At 39.5% G+C, this 23039-nt stretch overlaps 1 protein-coding gene across 2 annotated transcripts in view; it reads right to left on the bottom strand.

The window, feature by feature from the left end:
- The window catches only part of SPATA13 (spermatogenesis associated 13), a 146160-nt gene extending 125965 nt beyond the window's left edge, over nt 1-20195 (bottom strand). For both annotated transcript variants that reach the window (XM_021530636.4, XM_021530641.4), the window contains exon 1: nt 20025-20195. In XM_021530636.4, coding sequence (XP_021386311.2) covers nt 20025-20102 — 78 coding nt within the window. In that variant the 5' untranslated portion in view covers nt 20103-20195. The remainder of the gene's footprint in view (nt 1-20024) is intronic.
- Between the last annotated feature and the right edge of the window lie 2844 nt (nt 20196-23039).

Here is a 23039-nt window from a genome sequence, read left to right as displayed (position 1 = left end):
TGTCCTTTTGCTGGCCCATTCACTGTATTGTCCACAGGTGCAGAGATCTGAAGCTCTGTGGCATACGTGGAGGTCGGCTGTGATAAGGAGCTGTGGAAATCCAGCAGAATCAGAGCTGCAACATGTGACTGAAAACATGGAGATAGTGGCAGGAGATAACTGGCTACCCAAGTGAAGGAACAGCACATTCATGCTGCAGCACTACACAGAATTGTTTTTTCTTCTGCTATTTTGGAATAAAAGTGTGTGTCACAATAATGATCTTCACAAATGGATTTTACTACTTCAATATCTTAGGTTAGTGCTTTAATATCCTTTTCACTCATCAGACATAGAGCTGGAACTCAGTCGCATAGCAGTGCTAATAAACAGCTTCTAGCCTAGAGATAACATTAACCCTTATTTGGTGCCTCCAGAAAGAGCAACAGATTCACACACGTACAAATACTTTTGCACATCAAATGTGCAAAGCAAAAAAAATCTCTTAAACCATTTGATGTAAGAATTTTTATAAGTCTAGTATAACATTCTTTTACTGAAAAAAATTACGAACCCTGAATTTAAAGGGTGAAGTTTGCATACACCTTGACTATGTATGTTAAGAGCTGCATTCAAACTGGATTTAATAATTGCTATATTACAAATAACCAATTTTCTGAACAGAAAAATGACAACTTTCAAAAAATATATGTTAAACTGAAAGCATTTTTTCTAGGTGATGGGATGGAAAACATTTTATGGCATGGCTGCTGGACATAATAAATTTCCTAATTTTTCCATACATGTATAATTTGTAAGCATATGTAAGAAAAATTAGTATTTCCAAGAATTCCATCTTATTCCACAAATACATGAATTCTTTTCTAGCAGGACATTCAAACAATACTTTACTATAATGCAAGTGTGATGAGGCCTGCACTAATCATGAGAAAGCAAATTATTATCTCCTTTACATTTCATTGACAGAACTTTTACTTGAAATAATTACCTAAAACAACAACATGATAATTTTGTATTGGAGTGGATGTGATCAACTAAGTTCATTGTGTTTTGTTATTATTCTATTAAATTTGGGATAGCAAATTTTAAGGTACACATAGCACTTTTACCAAAAAACTGACATAATGTATTCTCAGTATCAAAATATATTCAATTACAGGAATTTTTCTCAGTGGAGATTGTAGTAGAACTGAAGACAAAGTCTAATCAAAAGATCATAACTAATATGTTAATATATTTGGAGCCCTGTTAAGCATGGCAGAATCTCTTTAATGATTTTTGGAGAGCCTAGTGAATTTAATTTAAATTCATAAAGTGTACAGAGGCAGAAAATGTCTTTCTTCTGTAGATGCACATCAAGAAGTTGCAAGCACTATAAAATAAACCAGACTGTGGCTGCAAATTTCTGATCAACATAAAATCATCATATCACAGCAGGTTTTTATAGAAAACGTTTAAAATGAAAGGTCTCCCACTTCCCCACAGTAAGGTATCTAAACCAAGATTAAACTGTACACATGCACACAAGGACATTATTCTTCCTCTAGCTGGCTGATGTAACAGGGCCTCCAGTACCATCTCCTGCCGAGGGAGAGGACACAGAGAAGATCCTTCCCAATATACTACATTGTTCCCTGTATTTCACCATCTTCTAGAGACCGTTCCTTTCCCTCACTTCTTGCAATGATTTGCACCTACTTCTGGCCACCTTCTTTCACCAAAAGCCTGTCCACTTCAGATTACCTCCTCATCCTTCTCATATAACACCTCTAGCTCTCTGCTTACTCATCCTTAGTCCCTTCCTAGCTCCTCACAGCTCCTTTCTCCCCAGTCTCCCTGCATTCCATTAAACCTCTCACCAGGCTTCCTCTTGACCCATTCCCACTCTTCTGTACTGCTGTTATGGCTCATTTGCACCTACAGAAATACCTATCCAGTCACTGGAGCATTGAGGCAGGCAGGTAGGCAAGCAGACTCCACCCTTTTAATGGAAGGGAGGGAGAGAGGCATCCTTTTAGTACACATATTGCTACAAGGGTAGGAGAAGCCAGCATCACACTGTGTCCAGATCTACTCTGATAATTTATATCAGATTTATCAGTTTACTCTGATCAAATATTCATTTCCTCTGATATTCTGGCAGCAGATGACAAAATAACTGAGAGATTTTAATGGGAGTGAAAAGTAGCACAAAGCAATTTAAACCCTGAACACAAGGAAGAATAAGATAAATGAGCTCAATTCTGCATCAGATTCATGAAATCATCCAGCTAGGCCAAGGAACAAGGGCCCAGCCATCCAGATGCTTCATGGAGTCCAGAGCTCCAGGTCATTAAAATAAATCTCTTTAACTGAGCAAGAATTATGGTGACTTGACATGATTCAGTGTCATTCTTCGGTTGTTCTTGCAGGAAAGTTGGCATAAAGTGGAAGTTTGCCAACATAAAGATGGATGATTGCAAGAGGTACTGTGTGGGCAGCAGGTCACATCCAAAGCAGACTCCAGCACAGTGCAGGAAATTGCTGCAGATACTGAAAAATAGAGTCCAGCAGAACTTGGGAAATGGCACTAGGGCTGTTTTAAAAGTAGGTCACAAGTTTCACATCTCAGGGGAGACAGCTCATGCACATAATAGGATACATACATTTTTAATCAGAATATGATCCATGGAAATATTTTGAGAAACAGAAACCTCCGTAGTTCTCCACATTTGAAATACATTAATAGGAGGCCTGTCAAAGCCAGTTCTTGTGATCCACATCACAAACTTTCTATGGAAACTGTGCGGACATGAAAAAGAAAATGGATAGCTAGTGAAGTTCTTACCAATGAAAAATTTATTAAGTATTGCTTCCAGCATTTTCTCCAAGTCAGTGTGCAAAACAAACCATTGGACCACCAAAATGTATGTCTTATATGTCTTATACCTACTGTTAATAACACCAAAGCTTTAGCACACAGATATCCACTAGTTTGTGACAGGAAGGACTGAAAACCCTGAGAGATATAGTAAGATAAAGTTGCCTGGAGCAAAAAGATACTGTCATAAATTCTACATTACTAGATCAGTCATGACGAATTTGTCTGCAAAAATATTGGGTAAATTTCATGGACAACTTGGATATGGTACTATCCAAGTCCCAGGCAAAAACTGTCTATGTTCAGATCAGAGAGTGTGCAGCAAGCCCTTCTCATAAAGTCATAAAAACATAATCACAAGGAATGGAATGAGATAATGTTTAATGTTTTCAAAACCTAATTCAACTGAACCTCTGGATGACCATCTGGAAATGGGAAGGAGAGGCAATTTCACAAGGTCCTTTGAGGACAGGAAATAATTGATCAAAAGAAACATGTTGCATCTGTTCACCATCGCTCTGGATTAGGGTGAAATAAGAACAAATAATGCAGACAGTGTAGTTACTCTGGCTTTGAATTTGAAACATCATGTCTACAGGGGCTGGTAATATATCCAACTGAAAAATACACATGGATCCTACTGTCAGCATTAGTAGAAGTTAGTTTTTCCAAACGTAGTCAGAAGTTTGATGGAAAATGTAAGGCTCAAACTACTGTTGCCTTAAGAGGTTGTCTAAAAGCAGCTGAAGTACAAACTCTGAAGGAGAGTCACATAAAATAAATAAAGTACTTTAATTGCAGGGGGAAAATTGCAAAGAGAAGTAGAAATGTCATTCAGTTAATTTACTGATAAGCTAAATAATTTCAGAATGTTTAAATGTACTACTACTTCTAAAGCAAATTTTACAGATTTATCACTTCTTAATATGCACTAAATGAAAGGATCAGAAACAGATCATCATGATTTCAGAGTACCAAAATCCTGACCTTTATAAACACAAAAACATCATCTCCTGGCGATGCACACATTAAAAGTTGTGCTACATTATAGCACAAGATCGGCAGAACATTTGTTCCATTTGTCCTTGTTCTTCAGGGTTTTGTGTAGATTCTTAGGCTGAAGTCTTTTGTGCTGGTAAACAGATTCAGAGAAAGGATTCAACAAAGCCATTTAGCCTTTGAAAGAGCCTTTCACTAGGTTATTTCTGAAAACAAAGAGAAGATAATGATACCGTTGTGTTCACAGGATACCATGCTACTTTTTTCCTTCGGTCTTCCTATTGTTTCAACTTAACTTTACAACACGTGGCATCAAGGGAAAAAATAAAATCTGTGACCAGTACAATTATCCAATACCAGAATTATTTAAACTAATAGGATTCATATTTCATACTCTTCCAAAAGTACTGAGGGAAAATGCTGTTATTGTTCTGACATTTTCTAACGTCTAAGAAGCACAATTCCAGGAATGCTTCAGTGACTCGATGTGACTCATTGACTCTTCTTTGAGAAGCTAAACAAGAGAAGAACTTAATGAAGAAATCATACTGTTAATGTCAGAAAGAAAGAAAGAAAGAAAAAAAAAAAAAAAACCAAACCCCAAACCAAAAGCTGCTTCAGAGGCTCCGAAACAAGCCCAGGTTTCACACACGAGGCGCACGGGGCCGGGGGCAGGAGGAAGGCCGGGGAGCGCCGTGGCCGCGGCGCTGCGGAGCGCTTCCCGCTCGCCCTCCAGCGGCGCTCCCGCTCCCTGCAGCCCGCGGGGCTCGCCCGGCGCGCAGCTCGCTCCCGCCGGGAATTCGGGGCTCGCACGCGCGGCGCGGGCCGAGCAAACAGCTTCACCTGCACTAGGTTAAGGATTAAACGGATATTTGACTGGAGAGTGCGATGCAGTTTGGTACAAAGCGAAAGGTCATTCACAAACCCTTCATCAGATGGGTTTTCAACTCCCACACGATGACCAGGGTCATGGTGATCTGTGCGTTTGATTTGTGCCTATCCCCACTCCGGGGAAGATGACGGGTTTAATAGGGTTGAGAGAGCACGTTTGAATGAATCTGTCTTAAAGGACCATTTGTAACTTGATTTGAAACGGGTATTTTACGGTGTGGCAAAAGAGAAAGGTTTATATACTCAGTCTGGTTAACTTTCAGTCTCCTCCACACTTTCGAGCTTTATTGAAGAACAAATGCAGAAGTATCAAAATACCTCAAAAAAAAAAAAAAAAAAAAAGTGAGTTTATTCTTTTGTGTAACACTGGAAAAAAAAAAAATCATCCTTCATCTTGAGGAGAAATATTCCAAAGACACAACACTGTCAGATGTTTAAGGATTCTACTGCACCAAAGAGCTACAGCAACTCCCACCACACTGAGTCCAAATCGCCCACCTACAGTGATAATTCCAGTTCACAAATACTGAACCAACATATCACAAGTCCACTGCATTAAGGACAGACAGAAGCAGAACTGGCTTATCTTTGTACGCCAAAATGTAATTCTGTGGCAGGAGCTGAGTTTGGTGGAAAACCTGCATGTTGTAAGTTCATAGAACTGTACCTCTACTGTAATGGGCCCTAAGTCTTGTTAAAGGAAATCTCTGTTTCAGGAGTTCATAAAACATAATGTTATGTCATTACAAAGCAAGCAATATTCAGTAAACTCTCAAAATACATTTGCAAAGAGTATGAACACATCTGGTAGCAAAATATCTCCTTACTGGAAGTCAAGTAAGTTGTCCCTTGATCATTGCTAATGTTTTCCACGCCTTTCTACACAATCTATGTTGCAATTGAATAATTTAGGTTTCAGCTAGTTCTAAAGATCATAGAAGAAAAAAAAAATCCTAGCAGTATATTCTTTACAAAGATAAGGACCAACTCATGAGCAGTTGGCATTGATTGTATAGTTTCAGGGGTCAATAATAAAATCTGTTCAAAAATCTATTTTTTCAAGTAGTTTGTTTGAAAATAAACTGCAGAAAAAGGTGCTTTAGGATTTTACATCCAGGTAGTTTTTGATATAGACATAATGATAAAGATCAGTAAAGGAAAAATTACATCAAATAGCAAAAAGAATTTCCTTAAAACCAAGACCGTGGCATGTAAAAGAAAAGAAAAAAAATCCCTGGCACTAAGACCATTTAAAATTACTCACAAAACAATTTCCCACTCCCCACCATAGGCAAGATCTTTCTTGGCTATAAACTAAATGAATTTGCTGCTGGCTTGGATAGCAAGGGTGAAACATGATGATGCAGTCTGGCTTCCACAAGAGTTCCCTTTATGATCTAGTGGAGCTCTGCTAACAGGAACAGCCTGCCAAGCTCCTGAACTTTCAGCCCCAGGTGAAACAAACCTTGTTCACTGGGAAATAAAGATATTGAGTAGCAGCTATCAGACAAGTTGGTCAGTAGTTTGGTTGAGCTCAGGAAGCTCCTTTCCCAGCATATCTGAAAATATAGAAGTCACTACAGAAACAGATTTCCAAAGGCTTTGCTTACTAAATAACATCTATTTAAACGGAACCAGAATTATTGGTTTATAAATCCTTTAGGGCAGAAACTCTTCACATCTACATAGATAACATCTAACAGAATACAGCTCCATTATGAACATATTTTATGAACATAAAACACTACCATGATAAGTAAATATTAAAACACCCCTATGCATAGATTAGCCAGAATGCACCAAATGCCATAAAGGTCAGCAATTTTGCCCATGTGTTTTTGCCGCCGATACTATTTCTACTGTGGTTCATCACAATTCAGTCTGCAATTATGAAGCAAGAGGTGAGTGCAGTAGTGTATCTGTCCCTCTCCCTACACAAGCATACAACTCCTGCCCAATTTGATAGGTTTATTTCAAGCAATAGCTTGTTTAGCCTTCAAATCAAGTAATGCTGTAAGTAGATGAGGTGAGTTCCCTTTTGCTGTCTTCTTCCCTATTGAACGGGCAATTGTTGTAAGTTTAAAACACAAAATGTGTTTTAAAAACTAGGAAGTTTTAAGACAGGAGATGACCCAGCCCCCTGTACTGAAACAGCATCACCCTTGACTACTTGTGGTGCTAGCAAACCTCTCATATACATGGATTTTACCTAGGGGCACAACAGGACTTCCAATACTGCAAACTGTACTTGTAGGTTAGTAGATTAACAACAGCACCAAGGAATGGTTCATTAACCTCAAGAGGTTCACTGACATAGCGACATTATAAAAATCAAAGGTCTTCAGCGCAGATGGCCCTTTAGATGTCTACATCTCCTGTCCCATTACTAGCTCTGTAATTTCTGCTTCTTTATTAAGGTCTGATTTCACAGATTTCTAAATGTCCTATGACAGTCAGATTTAGAAGCACAAATGGTCCAGCCTGGGTATTCTAAAGATGAAGATTATTCCTTTACCTGGAAGAAGAGAATGGCCAAGAGATAAATTTCTAATCCCTTATGAAGTCTTGTAAACATATATGCTAAAATCAGCTTCAGAGCAAAGGATTTTAAATTGCACTGCAGTTATGTAACTTAAGAGTTAATCTGTGCTTCCTGTCTGACCATGCTGTCAGTAAATCAAGGAATACTGTTATAAAAATTTTAACATACTGTGTCCATAATAATCTTAAGAAGATTTATCTGCATACCCATTCTGATTCTTTGAACATTAGACATTATCTCAAGGTTTCTGAAGCAAATCTTCTCCCTTTTTGCTTGCCTAAAAAAATACAGAAGCTCCTTTTGTTATCTGTCTATACCAGTAGTTTTGTTTAGGAAATGGATCCAGCGTGACTTGATATTGAATTAGATATCAGAAAAGTGATCCAAAGCCGGGAAAACTTCTCCCTCGATTTATAAGGCTTTATATCAAATCACAAATGTCCAGAGCACAATATACTTTCACCAGCTGCGATATTCAACCCTATGCCCAACAGAGGCCATATAAACTAATCAGAGGATTCCCTTCCCAGGTTAATTATCTGCTTCAGAAAGAATCTTTCAATTTACAATACCTTTTCAATGCATCTCACTAATACAATTACTGAGATAAAAACCATTTTCAGGATATATGAGAAAATGGAGCCACACTTCTGAGCTTTTGAAAGCCACATTAATGATGACCGCATGCTGTGCAGTATATATCAGACCAGCAGACAACTTTAAACACTTTTTGTGTTTGCAAGAACTCTAATTGCCTTGGTGAAAACCTAATGAGTAGCCTGTTATGTTCTCCAAAGTTTTTCTTTAGTATAATATTTGCATTGCTTTAGGCAGAAGGAAATAATATCTTTGTAAGGATGAGTTTTCTTCTGTTTAGATAGACTTCTAAGTGAACTTCTTTAACAATATTTGAAACCACCTCATTCTGCCTAGACCATTGAAGTGCATGAGAACGAAGTACTGGAAAACCATGAAACAAACTCTGGAAAAGGTCAGGCTTTCACAGCAAATTTCCATAATTCATTATAGATTCACTACACATGGACAGGCTGCAGTAAATTGTACTGCTGACAAAACTACAAAGCATAATGAGTGGAACAAACTGAACTGCTCACAACACAAGCTATGAAATCTCTAATTGGGGAAAATTAATTCATCAGAAAAGTTCAGTCTGCAATCTTGGATTCTGAGTTTTACAGCTGAAATTCAAAGTGGTTCAGGTCATGTTACTGAACTATTCATGATGCTTTATGTCTGAATTTTTCTAAATTATGGGTGTTATAAATGGTGCCCTCCATTTAAGGCAAGAGTTATCTTCCAGTGTATGCAATGCAACTGAGAGGAGACCAGCTTGCAAAATCAGCTGAGTATTTTTCTGTACCCTGGCTAGAGCCAGGTTTTTATCTTATTACTTTAATGCTTTCACTCCATTATTTTCTTACTTGAGAGTGGCATAAATGATTCCCTCTTGCTAGTGAGCTTTGGATGTAGAACTGGGCAGATTCTCAAAGTCTGGAGATCATTTACTGAATCTACATCTTTTCAGACTGGCTAAACATTGGCACAAACAAGAACATTAGTCACCCTCATGACTAATGCTCGTTAGTAACATTTTTAGGTTCAGAAACACAGTAGCTCAGATTATCCATCATTTGAGACAACCAGTCCTTCAGTCTCTGGACAAATGAGTGGTGCATTGCTTACAGGTAGAAAAGTCATTCTTCTGCTTTATAAATCTGATATTTGACAATAACTAACCTGGAATCTGGGAATCTTTCCCACTCTTGCATCAAAGTCCATCCTCTGTATGCCTAGTGAATATTTGTTGAGATAAGACTCAAATGTACACATATCATTGCCCCTCCAGGCCTTGAACTATCACAAAGCTTTCACTGGTGAAATATGATTAGGTGGGATCCACTGCCTGCCTATAAAGATGATGGAAGGACCAGGGGTTTGGGGCCACCTGCAGAGCATGCCAGGCCCATAGTTTAGAAACATAGTTTAGGACTCTGTCTAGTAAAAGAAGGCTAAGCACAAACACAGACCTTCCTAGCCTTCCTCCAGAAGTGAAAATACTGTGTCTCCTAACCTAGATAGCTGGTCCTTATGGATCTTCTTTAGTGAGACTCGTCAGCCATTATAGCCTGTACTTAGTGCCCACTTACCCATTTTCCTGAAAAACATTGCAATGAAATTGCAAAGACCTTTTCTTTCTTATGAAAAACCAGTGGTTATTTCAAGGACTTGGTAACTAAAGAGAATTCTGCATGATTAGTTTCCAGATGGTTCATGTTTTCTGTAATTCAGGGACAAACCCTGGTCCAAAATCCTTTGAGTAATGGGCACTGAACCCACTGAGTGCTCTAGTTTCTTCAGAGTACAGAGATTCATTGTGCTGAAGAGTTACTAGTTAATGGTTATAATAGTGTGCAATAATAGAGTGTTACTGGAACAGATAATCTGAGTTTGTAGAAGGCAAAAAACTCCTGCAAACAGCTGAGCTGGCTGCTGCTTTCTAATACAGTGATAGAGGTCAAAATGGCAGCTTTAAATAGCGAAGAAATGCTTTGTTTAATGTTGAACCAAAGAAAGTATCAAACTCTATATACCTTAATACTCTTTAACAAAGCCAAACTTGCAGACTACACACAGACACGTCATGGATCTCCCAAAACACTGCTTCAGAGCCCTGGGAGAGGGAAGTAGCAGCCATAATGTTAAATGCCAATGCAATGCCTTTGCCTTCAGAGAGAAGTAAAATTCTGGCACTCAAAAGAAAGAGAACTTTTCTGTAAAGGACAGTTTATGTAACTTTTGCACTGCGTAAATCTCCTGTTAATGCATTAGGACCCTAAAGAGGTTTAAATGGCGAAAGCCTCTCAGCTTATCTTTGAGCTTACTTGGAGTTACAGTGTTCTTCCAGAGCTTGGTGATATTATTGCCCAAAGGGTGACAATATAGAGAAGAGATCACAAGAAGTCTGTCACACCACATACTCTACACCCTAAGTTATGCACTGTTTCATTCCTTTTATCAAGCAATTTGCCAACTTTAAATGAAAAACTTTCTGCTCACTCCAGTTTCCTCTTTCAAGCGCAGCTTTTTCTTCCCAGAACCATTTTACTGAAAGATGTGTCATGTGAGCAGGACCAGCAGAACCCCTCCCTGCTACAGAGCCCACACAGCAGTAGTGGAAGGTGTACAGCTCCCCTTAGTTTAGTTCAACCTGGAAATGAGACAACAGATAATGACAGAGAGGTGAAATGTCCCAACTTTAGACTGGGAAATAAGTAAAGCAAGCAGAATGAGCTTGTCATGGAGAATGTTTGCTAAAAAATTCCACCTCATTTGTGCATAGGTTCAGCACTGCCTACAATCCCCTTCCAGACCTGGCTGTGAGAGACAGTCTGAAAAGATGGCACAAGACAAGCCTGAGGCTGGCCAGTGGAAGCCAGTGTGCTGCTGAATAATGTTCAGAGCCACTAATTAATTAAATTCCATATGGAGTTAAACAATGGGACTTTGAGAGCATTTTGACAAATATGTTGGACCCCTACATTGGTTAGTCTCATCATTCAGGTTGGGTGCTGGAAACTAGAGCCAAAGGAAATGTAGTGACCACCAGGGTGATCCAATCTAATATCCATCCTTGCTAATGTCTAACATCCCTGCTTGCTGATCACTGTACAATGTAAATATTTCTTCATGAACATTAAGTGAATACCCACTGCCACCATCAATACAATCCTCTGAAATCCTCCCTTGGAAAGTGCTAGATGTTAGGATTTTGATTTGGTCACATCTAAATCAGAGACAGACAAGACTGCTGGGTCAAAGAGGAGAGAGGGAGGGATGCTTAAAGGCATGAAAGGAAGTAAGTAGCATGGTTCTTCCAGAGAGTTAGATGTGCCTGTCTGTCACCTCTGTCCCTGAACCCAAAGTGCCTAAGGAAGATGTTCCACTCCTCCTCTCTGATCACAGAGAGACTCCATGGCCACTAGGAAGGATACATTCCCATCTTGAGAGTGAGGAAATCCATGTAATATCCTGTATTTCCTAACCCTCAGGATCAGTAACAGCGGCGGAACCAGCACAGTATGATCCACAATCACATGGATAATCTGGCCTGTTTCCTTGGAAAGCAGATGAATACTGCACTGCAGAACCTCACTAACTGCCAGAAGCTCACTAAGGCAAAGGACTGTTTTTCCCCAATTGCAAATAAAGGTTTTCAAGCTACAGTTTTCTTCTGGTTCTCAGAGAGGAGGTGTTGCCAGGAAATATTTTTTATGAGAACTGCTGTTATCGTCAATGCAGCAGTAAGATACCACTAAACATTCCCTGCTGCTGAGACCAGTTTTGCAAAGACCCCTGGAGTTTTTACTAGTCTGATTAGAATTTGATGGCCTTATAAGAAACTTGAACAGAGTACATCTCAGAAAATATCTCTTCTGCATTTTATGGCCATATTGGGAGTTAAGGATGTATGCAATATGTGGTTTTTTAACAGCCCACCCCCAAGCACTTGGAGGTGCCTGTCCCTGCTGCAGGGGTTGCTGAAGTTCTTCTAAAGCAGCAGGTAAATCACTCTGATTTACAGTATGGCATATTAAGATAAATTGATAAATATTTCTTTAATGCCCCAAGTTGTGATGTGACTCACAAGAGCTCTTATCAAAAGTAAAAAATGAAGCTGTCGTCAGTCAAAACTCTTTCAGTGCCAGTTAACATCATACAACAATTGCTTCTGAAAAAAGTTATGCTAACTTCAAAAAGGAGAGGGGGGGGATGGACATAATTTAATGCTTGGATTGTATAAACATTGTACCAGAGTGCTCTCTTTAGAGGAACTCTGGGTCTCACTCTTTCCTGCACCATCTCACTCATTTCTCACATATCTCCTGTCATATCTGAACTAAAGCAGAAAGCACTGTAGGCCAGGACCATGTCTTTTTATATTTTGTAAAGCATTTAGGATGCTTTTAATTACACTAAGACAATCCATACTATATAAAGAGGAATGAATTAGCACTGTGGAAGAAGATTTCTACATGCTGCCCTACGTTTCTAACTGCTCACTGTGTAACAGTAATAGCAAGAAGACCTTCATGTACTGTTAAGTAAGACACAAAGTGGCTGAGTTATAATACCCCAGCACTACTGTGATTACCAAGAGTGAAACATCTGCACTGGAACAGAAATTGAATCTCTAGGGCAAAACACATAGCTACTCTATCATTCATAATGTATTCTCATCAAATCAGTATTTCATATAAAGGTTATTCTTTTTGGTCAGAATCCCAAATTCTCCCATACACATGCCTCTGTTTTGGTGCTGTGCCATCATATTTTCCAGTCTCCATAGAGCTCTAAGCAACCTTCCTTCATGTTCAACAAGAACCTAGAAACTCCCACTTGCAGTTTACTGGGTTTCTAATCATTCTCTCCAGTGACAAACTTCAGTTCACATTTGTTCTTTTCCTCCTTTTTCTTACCCAGATTCATCTCACAATACCTGCTTTCCTAATATATCATCAGGCCGGTAAAGGATGCCTAAAGGTAGCACTGATATTAATTGGTAGATGCAGACATTTTGAGTGTAATATTTTTTAATGTGCACATTCATCTTTATGTGTATTGGGAACACAAATGTGGTCAAGCAGAGATGTGACTTCACAGTTTTGACAGCAGCTTCCCGTATGGCTGCATTTAGCCTGTGGTTGCATGATGGTGTATCTAAGCACCACCAAAAGTACAAAATGGATTTGGTCAGAGTTGAGAAGGTGACTGCAGTTCAGACAGATTAAACACACCATACAGGAGAGAGTTTAAGGTCTGTAATGGTTTCATCCTCCTATGGAGGCTTTGTGATATCTGTAGGAGGCAGATGTTTCTAGATCTAAGCATAAGATCTAAGAATGGAAATGTATAGACAGATTGTACCTGATTGGGCATAGAACCTGACAGTACAAAATAGATCCATCAGTGGTTTTGAACAAATTTGAATGAGCAGTGAGTTTATGTTAAATCAAAGCTTGGCTTCAGATGGCCATGGCATTTCTGATGAAATGTGAAGGTCCCTGCAGGCAGATTTACCATACTGCCAAACCATGACATTCAAAAACTGTAATGTGCCCTCTTCTAGTTCTAACTCTGTCAAATTAGGTTGCAAAGTCAACTAATGTCCAGGCCTTTCCCAGCAAATCTGCTTGCAAGGGATATGGGCAAAGAAACTACAAAGGAAAATTTTGGGTTGTCCCTGAACTGATTGATCATCACCTCTGTCAAGAGCACAGCTCTGGGAGACAAGTGTTGTCACCCTGGGAGGACTTTGTACCCTACACATGCAGTATACCACCACTGACACCTGCCAATGGAGCTGAAAGGACTCAGGCCACTTATACATGCCAAAGGCACAGAAGTATTCAGGTATTTCTGGTTGTTGCAAGAAAATAGGAGGATTTAAGGCCAAAGGAGAATCCTGACAGCTTCAGCTGAAATCCTCAGGCAAGGGCCATACGCACTGACAGAGGTATAGCCAGTACCATTTGAGTTCTGTGATCTTTCCAGATCAAGTCATCCTGTGAAAGGAGAAGCACGGCACAGTAATTTATGTGCTTCCTTTCCCTTTCTATTCCAAAAGCTTGAGGCTATGGCAAGCACTAGAGAAGGAATCATTTTTATACCCATAAAAAGCCATTGTCTTATTTTAAATTGTATTTAAGTGGTTTTGGTTTTTTTATTTCCAGTAAATAAACATAGAAATCAATTTCAGTGTGCAGTCAGGTGACTCTCAGGATTTTTGTCATCAAACACTTATGGATGGAGAAATGAGCACAAATGAAATGCTTCCCAGAAATTGCTTATGGAATTAAAGAGTGAATAAGAAGTCAAAGAATTTCAAATTTTCAGTAAGACAGTTGAAAATAGAGGTGGTACAACGGGAAAGAGTATAGGCAAAAAGTATCCAATTATTTGCCACAAATAATTTGCCCAGATCTATGCTGCATTGTCTTATAAGTGAAGAGACATTTCCATATGGGAATTACACCACAGTTTAGCACCTTATACTTTATCCTGTCCCTCTCTCCCTTCTATTTTCTCTCATTTCAGTTGTCATTCTAGCCCTTGTTGGGAAAAGGAAGCTAAGGAGTTGCTGCCATAACAAGCCATTTGAATGAGATGTGTACAGAAGAGAGTGAGAGAAAGTGCCAATCAGCAGCATGTCTTCAGTACAAAGGGTCAACATACACGGGCAGAGCTGACCCAGAGCAGTTTCAATTTTATCGTGACTCCCTGAATGTTGTTCATTTGCTACATTGCAAATAATGGTCCCTTTTTGCCACCATGAGAATAACAGTGACACCAAAATGCTTCTCATGCCATTCAGTGCAAGTCACTGCAGTGAATTTGTTTCGACCTCTACTTAGCTCTTCTGTCCCAAATGCAGCAATTTTTCCATGGTTTCCGTGGTTATCCTCCTTGTTCCGTGTTGCACAACTACTTTGTTTACAGCTTATTTCTTCTAGCTGGAAACAAATTACTCCAAAGAGGCACCCAGGCCTTTCCTCATTCACTGAAAGCCAGGCGAAGCTCAGAAGGAAAATGATATTTGCTACCATCTGCTGGTGAACTAGAGTTGGGGACCAAAGGAGCATCACAGACTTGATTTTATGCATGACTTGAAGCCTTAACAAGAACCTGCTGATTCATTTGAGTAATATTCATGTAAGGGTTTGGGAGTGGGATAAAAAAATACTGATATTTTTATTGAGGAGCAAACCCTAGCAAAGGAGGATATATGCTATACATAATGAACAATAGAGAGAGAGAGGGAGAAAGGATTTAAGCTCTCTGAAGATGTGCAAATCTATGCTAGCAAGAACTTTGAGGAGTCACGGAGCTATGGAATTCTCAGAAATATGACAGGAAGAAAATCTTGATCTGACATCATGGCTCAAGGAAATGGAGTCCTGAGAGTGTTGCTGGAAATAATAGTAAATCATTACTTCAAAAAGTACTTGCTTCTATGGCAGTAGCTCCCAAATTAGGCATCATAATACCAGAGGTGTGTTACTGCGAAGTGGCATCCAGCATTTCTGAGACAAGTATTTGGGGTCATAGTTTTTTACAGGACTCTGAGCATTGTATAGAGGGAAGGGACCTAGCTAAACTCCTTTGAGGTGCACCCAGAAGTAATAAATACACAAAATGTGAGTCTGCACTCACAAGCAGAGAATATAAAGAAACATGTCACACACGGTTGTCAATCTTGAACAAAGTTCATAGAAGCTGATATGCAGGTATCTGATGTATATGTTGGAATACTCTTTAAAATCTATGTAAAAACAAAAAGCTTTTAAAATTAAAACTGAGAGCAATAGAAGTTTCTGATTTTTTTTTTTTTTTCAGGGAAATTAGATGTGGAAGTATTCAGTAGCTCTATATTTAACAGTTAGAAACAGTGATTACTGTTCAAGGAGAAATGTACTGTTCTATAAGCTGAAAACAAGGCCCAAGTAAAGAACAAGTTAAAATTTCCCCCCAAAAGTTCTGAGCCTCCTCATCTCCACTGCCTCCACAGCTTTAATAGGATCTGGGCAGCAAACCAGCTCTTTGGACCAATGCAGGACCTTACAGTGAATTCAAGCCCAAATAATCCCTTACAGTATGTGCCACATTCATGCTGCCCTCCTCTTGCACTGCTCTTTCAGGTGCCATCACATGAGGATGACATTTGACACCACTTCACTGTCCTTTCTGCTCATGGTCTGGTCCTTGTTTCCACACTCTAAATCCATAGATCAGCCTGTTTCTGCTTGTACTGTATTTACTGTGGTGGTTTTCAATGCTGGGGGTGTATTTAGGAACTATGACAACAAACTAGTAACAGACGGTTCAGTAATGTGCACTTACTCTTGCTGAAGAAAGCAGACAACTGTAGCTCTATCTAAGTCTAACTAAGATTTCCAAAGCAGCAAGCAGCAACAGGGGAGGTTAATCTGAGCCAGAAAAGCTGTGTGCTGCTGCCCACTTCCCACGCCTCCTACACCACCTCCCTACCAGTCCTTTTCAGGCTGACACACTGTGTTCAGCTTACTGCAGAGAGAAAATGAGCACTAAGGCCCTGATTTTTCTGCTTTCCTTATCACAGATATTGCCAACTTAACATAAGATTTGAACATTGTTCCCACATCCTTAGGGAGGGGTTTACATCATTATTTCTTAACAGCCTTCCAGGCGACAGGTCCCTGCCCCAACGGCTGTAACTGCCAGGGAGACAGGGCCATTGTGCAGCTTTCCAAAGTTGGCAACAATGCGCGTTCGGCTCGGGCTCCAACTGACTGCAAAGCCGCCCCCAGCTCATTTATCTGTCCATGTCAGGGAGATAAAGTGCAGCATCATTTGGCACTGAGTTAGGTTGATTCCCATCAAGTGAACATCCTGGCCTTGAATAGAAAGCCACAAACCAGCAGTTTTTTTGCTGCTTTCTCCCATACAGTTCAGACAGGATCCAACAAAGCTGAACCACCAACAGTAAGAGAAAATCAATAGGATTCAAGCATAGCTAAGCCTCCATGAACAAATACACTCTGATACTAAATCTGCTGGTACCCTGTGAATTGCATTTATCTAAGCAGCAAGTTGTTATCTAAGCAGCAAGTTGTTCAAGGGTTAGTAAATGAGTGGTAGGAGTCTGTAGGTATATCAATAGCTGCACGTCTTGTTACCTGCTCTTAAAGGCAGCTGTAGACACAAAGAGGCACAACACAAGTCTCCCCAAATGTTAGCAGCAACTGATTGAAAATGCAAGAGTAATTCAAGTGAGCAAAACCTGAAAAGCCCTTTGAAGAGGGATTCTGGCCAAACTGATACCAGCTGCAGCCTGATTTTTGTAATCCGTGCACATCTCGGATTATTCAGCCCTTTGCTCTGCTGGCCAGCTACACACCTGTCAACAGATTGAGAAGTACCTGCAGCCTGCTCTCTAAGGAGCAGAGAAATGAGAGAAGGTAGAGTGGCACAGAGAGGTGAGAAAGACCAGCCCAGTCCCCTCCTTCAGGCTTTATGATAAAGATACTCACAGTTTATAGGAGTAATTCTTCTTGCTTTGGCCTTCAGGCATTGGTGCCTGTGTGAACAGCCATGTTCAACTCTGAGCCTTTTGGGCTTGTCAACTTGAGCCCTTTTCAGCTGTCACTTCTCTCTAGTTGTCCAATGTCCATACCCTTCCCCACTTCTAATTAAACTAGTTTTTCAAAACACTGTATTACAAAAGCAGTGGGTCTTATGCCCCACAGATTGAAATGTTTGGAGCAGGAATACTGTGGTTTTTTCATTAAAATATGTAGAAATAAGTATTTTCCAGATAATTTAAATAAGGTGAAATATTTTCACCAATACTTCTAATCAGAAATTAATTTCTAAGGGAAATGAACACTGGCACTGCATAGCATAGGGTAGAAAGGTAGCAATTTGGGACAGAACTTGCTCTGTTCCTGCCAGCCTCAAGACACCTGGTATAGAGTTGCCACAGCATCTTTGTCCCACCATACCATGCAAGACTCATCTGCTGGTCATGCTGTGCTATGTGGAAAAGCAGAACATGTCAATGTTATCTGTGGACTGGGTCACTTACTCTTGATGAAAAAGACTTAGCAATCTGAAAGGAGACATCTCTGTCCTCCCTCCTACAGCAGTGATGTGACCTCTTACAGCTTTAAAGAATTTAAATTAACTTGGAATAACAGTGTTGTTCTGGCTGACACAAGGACATAAGCAAAGTGAGGTTGTGGGGAAAGTCTTTCATTAGCCTTCTCCTGTCAAAATGGAAGGCTTGTACACCTGAAACCATGACAGATTTTTTCCATCTGTAATAGCTGGCCAATAAAACTCCCTTATTCCTTCTGCAAAGCTTTTCCTAAATTAACTTTGCATTACTTATATAAGTTCTACTGGAAAGCCATCTCTTCTGCTTGCATGGCATCCTATCTTGTTTTTTTCATATAACTGTGCCTACCTTCTCACCTATTTTTTATTTAGTTAATCAATAAATTTACTACATTTTACAAAGTTATACTGTACTACAGGTTTTTCTTAACTTTTGAGCATTTACTTATATTTGCACCTTGAACATGTCAAATAATTTAAATTACTCAAAAAAGAGAAGTGCTGGAAAAATGAAAAGGCATGCTAGAGTGCACTTTTCAGTATTTCCTAGTTTCTTCCAGAGGCATTTACTACAATATCCTCATGTCTAATATAAATGATCACTGAAATGCAACATACAGCTGGGTTATATTTGCATCCCTGTTTGCTGTTCTGAGAGTCCATGAGCCAGGTAAGATCCAGGATCCTTTTCCATTTTAATTCCCTCTAAGTGCCCTGCAATCTAAAGGCCGAGAGTTCTAAGTCCTAATATTAAAGGAGAAAAATCTTTAATACACAATTAGCAAGCCTAGTAAGGCCATTTTATGTTATGTTGAAATTATATTTTCATTGCTAGCTAATTAATACATATTTGGGAAATGAAGTTTTCCTAATAAACAAGGAAACTGAAGCAATATTACCATAAACACTCCTCCAGAGAGAAAGCACCTGGTTAAATTCATTTCACATGAATTTTATTCCAAAAACACTTTGCCCTGGTTGACATATTTTAATTTAGTGCAAGGTGCTAGATATAGCACAGGTCTGGCTGGGGCCACACTGTACCAGCCCCTTTAAAGACCTTCTAATAACAGCTTCTGGGCAGTGTCTACCTCACAAGTCAAGAGAAAAGACAGGCCCAAGACTGAGAAAATTATACAGCAAAGATATATGACAACTACTTACACCACATAATGAATCATGGACGGCTAAAGCAAGAGGAATTACTCTGGCACTGTATCTAGATACTTGTAATGGTCTTACATCTGAAAGGCTTAATAACAGACAGAGATGAGGTTCTTACAGTAACTGCTCTGTAAGTAACAAATTACAGAAGGAAGCTTTTAAAGCAACACTTCAGAAGATAGTATATGCCTTCTCAGCTGCATTGCAGTGAAAGCACACACTCCCAGAAGAGAAAGGAAAGGTAACAAAACTGTTCCCATCTCATCTTGACCATGCCAGTCTCTTCAAGACAAGGTGGGAATCTGTGTCTCAAGGAAGTGAAGATGTGAACTGAATTGATGGATGGGAGAAGGAGATGATGTGCAAAGCATTTCTGACTTCTGCCAAAATTTATCACAACCCCAGCCCATGCATCTAAGGGATTTTTCTTTTTTAATCCCTTATTGTAGTGGTACATTGTGCTCTAATTTGTCATACCATGGAACACATTTCACAAATGCTTAGAAACCCTAAATTATCTAGGAAGCTTGAAAGATCTCCTCAAACACTGTCCCTTCCTTACAGAAATGAGTTATATTTATATATCTCTCTAAATTTGCTGTTAATGTAAATAAGTGGGATTTCCAGACCAGAATAAGGAGAATTACTATGAATTTGGCTATTGTAAAAGTCATATTGTTGCATTTAAAATGCAACAAGTAAGCTGCTCTCTAGAACCACACCCATTTAGTCTAATTCCAACCAGTTGTGCATATGCTGCATTGCAGTGCAATTCCCTTAAAACGTTATTCCTCTCCTTAAAATATCTCAAACATAGCCTAAGGTTGGAAAAATGTTTAGAAGCACATTTTATGGTGCCATCAACCTTTTTACTTTATGCATATCTGAGCTTACCTTCCATGTGGCGGAGGGGCAGGCTGCCAAGGTGAAGGTTACTTTCTCTGTCACTACATTGAAGGTGACACGAAACATGGTTTATATTCCAGTGGTCTCAGACCCAGGGCTGAAATCTTCAGTGACGGTCACACTGCTCACTTGTGTGCATGCTGCAGGCTTCTGTCACACTGCGCTATACATTCAGCTATCCCATAATGTTATGATCAAAGCTGAAGCCTGAAACAGCTGTAAGGGTCCAGCTTTTCCCAGCAGCCCTGCTCCTGTGTGTCAGGACTAATCAGATTAGCAGGTCTTACTTGTCTGAGTTGGGACTAACAGGTTAGCAGAACAGTTTGAGTGGGGGAAGGGAGCAGAAAATAAATCAAATTAGGGCATTTACTAAGCAGCTGAGATTTCCTTCCTGCTTGCCTTTGTCTCTTTACAGGACTCACACAGAGCCAGGACAATGCACCACAAAAATGCAGCTTTGTTTTAGAGTAGCCCTTTGTATAAGAGAATTTCTCTAACTTTGCCTTGATTTGATTCGTTTCTGATTGCCAGCAATCACCAAGAGGAGAGCTCTCCCAGAGCAGCCTGGATGTCACGCAGATAAACAAGTCTCAGACAGAAAAGGCATGTATTGTGCTTTTTTCATCCCACACAACCCACCAAGGCAACGCACTGGCTGTGCCAGGAGATCAGTCACACACTCTGTTCTGCACAGTGCTAGATAACAAGATTCACAGATGGTCTAATCTGAAGACTAGGGCAAAAGGGTGAAAGGGACGGGACAGGACAGGACAGAAAAGCTGTGACCTTAGGATCCTCAGCCTGCTTCAGGTACTTTTCCCACATCTTTTACTAAGACAGATTTACCCTCATGGAAAGGAAATTTCAAAAGAAGAAAGGAAAAAGAGAAACTATGCATGATATCCACAATTAATAGTGTTTGACTGCATGCATAGACTGTGCTACAGGATGTGGGAGATGCTACGCAAGAGAGACACTTTCCTCCTGGTCACAGCAGATGCAGTCATCTCTCACTGACACTATCACATCATAGCACCAACATGTAAAGAACAGATTTAGTTTGGATAACTTATCCCTTAATTATCTTTTCAAAATGACGTCTCTAGTTCATTAGTCACAGTTTCTCTGCTGCCAATAAAGAAACATAGGTGTGATCAACTGTCTGAAACTGCCTCTTTCTCAGCATTACTTAAAGGAAGGAGTGTATGTACTGATGTTTCAGAATGTTGATGTGACCTGAGATTGAGATTGAAAACTGCTACTGGGTGTTGAGATGGAATTCAAAGATGCATTGATTTTGTCCTACTTGCTCTGTGTCTGGTCTGTCACTCTAGACAGATGCTTGCTCCTGAATGAGTAGGCCATCAAAATGTCCCAAATATGTTTCCTTCTTCTAGTCAGTAACTGTACCATGAGTAATCATTTTTCAATATTGGAAAAAGGCCAGACTTTAAACTCTTAATTCTTACCAACAAATAACTACTCATACAAAAGTTGGACTGCTATTGAACAGATTAGACTCACCAAGGGGAGTCATAAGTGTATTGACAATCTGACTGGGTAAAAATTAATTTATTCCAGTAATCTAAGTTCTGTGGCCAGAAGAAGCCAAGCACCATGCAAGAGCCAAGGAATGCTCCAAACCTGTAGATGACAGCATATGGCTGGATTCCTGTACATTAGTGCCTGCACTGGCAAAAAAAACCCACAGAGTTTACAGGGTACAAAAGCCACATCACAAAACCATTATTAGAAATCCTAACAAAGGAACCCTACAGCTCAACTCCACGTACCAAGATCTTTTCCAAGAAGTTCAACAAACCAAACAGCCAGCGTCCAATTATCTTCAACCTGAATACGATAGAAAAGTAGAATTTCATACGTGCCTACATAGGCATACAGATCTGATGCACATTTTTAAAGGACAGAATAATATATGCTGTCACTTCAGCCAGGTTTAACTGGACAGACAGAAGTCATCTGTTTCCTGTGATTAGGGCACAAGGGAGCTTTGTTATTTTCATTAAGATAAAATAAGATTAGCCTCCCTGTAAAAATTAAACTGATAGTAACTTATTTGTGTATTTCTAAATAGACTCATGAACAGTGAAATGTGTTTCTTTCCACAACTGACTTCTTACTGTCTGCTTTCATTTACTTGTCTATATAGATTCTTTTGGGACTATTCAAGCACCAGTTGATGTAGGAGAGGCAAATTAACATGAAGTATCTTCTTTCTCTAATTTAGTAAAAGCTATTTCTATTTTTCTTTTCTTTAAGGTACAGGTTTATGGAGAATATAATGGAGAAAGTTTTCTTTGTGAGAAAAGATCGAGTTTCCAAGACTGGAAACTGTTTTCTGTGTGCTAATGTTCCTACGGGATATAGTTGTTGCAGAAAGTCAGGCTCAAGTTGACACAGGTCCTCTGGTAGTTTGTGCCACAATGACAGAGCTCTGGGGATGAAAATCCATAGCATGACAACATCTGTTTTTTTGGCTGATATGGTGTTAGTGCTCACTGTGCTGCTGAGCACAGATTGGTGTTTGTTTCTGATTTTAATCAAAGTAACAGCCTCATAATTCCAGGAAATTGTCAATACTCAGGGTATAAGATCATTACAGATGCATAGCCATATCTAACTAGTTCCCACTTCCCAGGAAAAAGAATACAGGACATGTTAAGCTGTTTTTTTGGAAGAAGTCTTTGTGAGATACTGTTACAAAGAAAAAGCAAAAGTATTTACAAATTTATAAAGAATTTTTTTGACATACAACTTATATTACCTATAGTACCTATTTTTGTAATCATTTTCCAACCATCTTTTCCTAGATCTCAATCACACAGATTAAATATCAGATGAGAACCACCTTCAATTTCCACCTTTGCACAGCAAAATATCTAGCCTAAGATCATCACTTCTGAAAAGGGCCACTGGACATTGTCATGGTACAAAAAACAAAGAGCAAGCCCAAAATATGAAACCTGCAAAATATATATTTCC

This window comes from Lonchura striata, chromosome 1, assembly GCF_050655825.1.
Source record: "Lonchura striata isolate lonStrDom1 chromosome 1, ASM5065582v1, whole genome shotgun sequence".
NCBI classification, from domain to species: Eukaryota; Metazoa; Chordata; class Aves; order Passeriformes; family Estrildidae; genus Lonchura; species Lonchura striata.
Note: the sequence above shows the minus strand (reverse complement) of the source record. Positions and strands in the feature narration are given on the sequence as shown.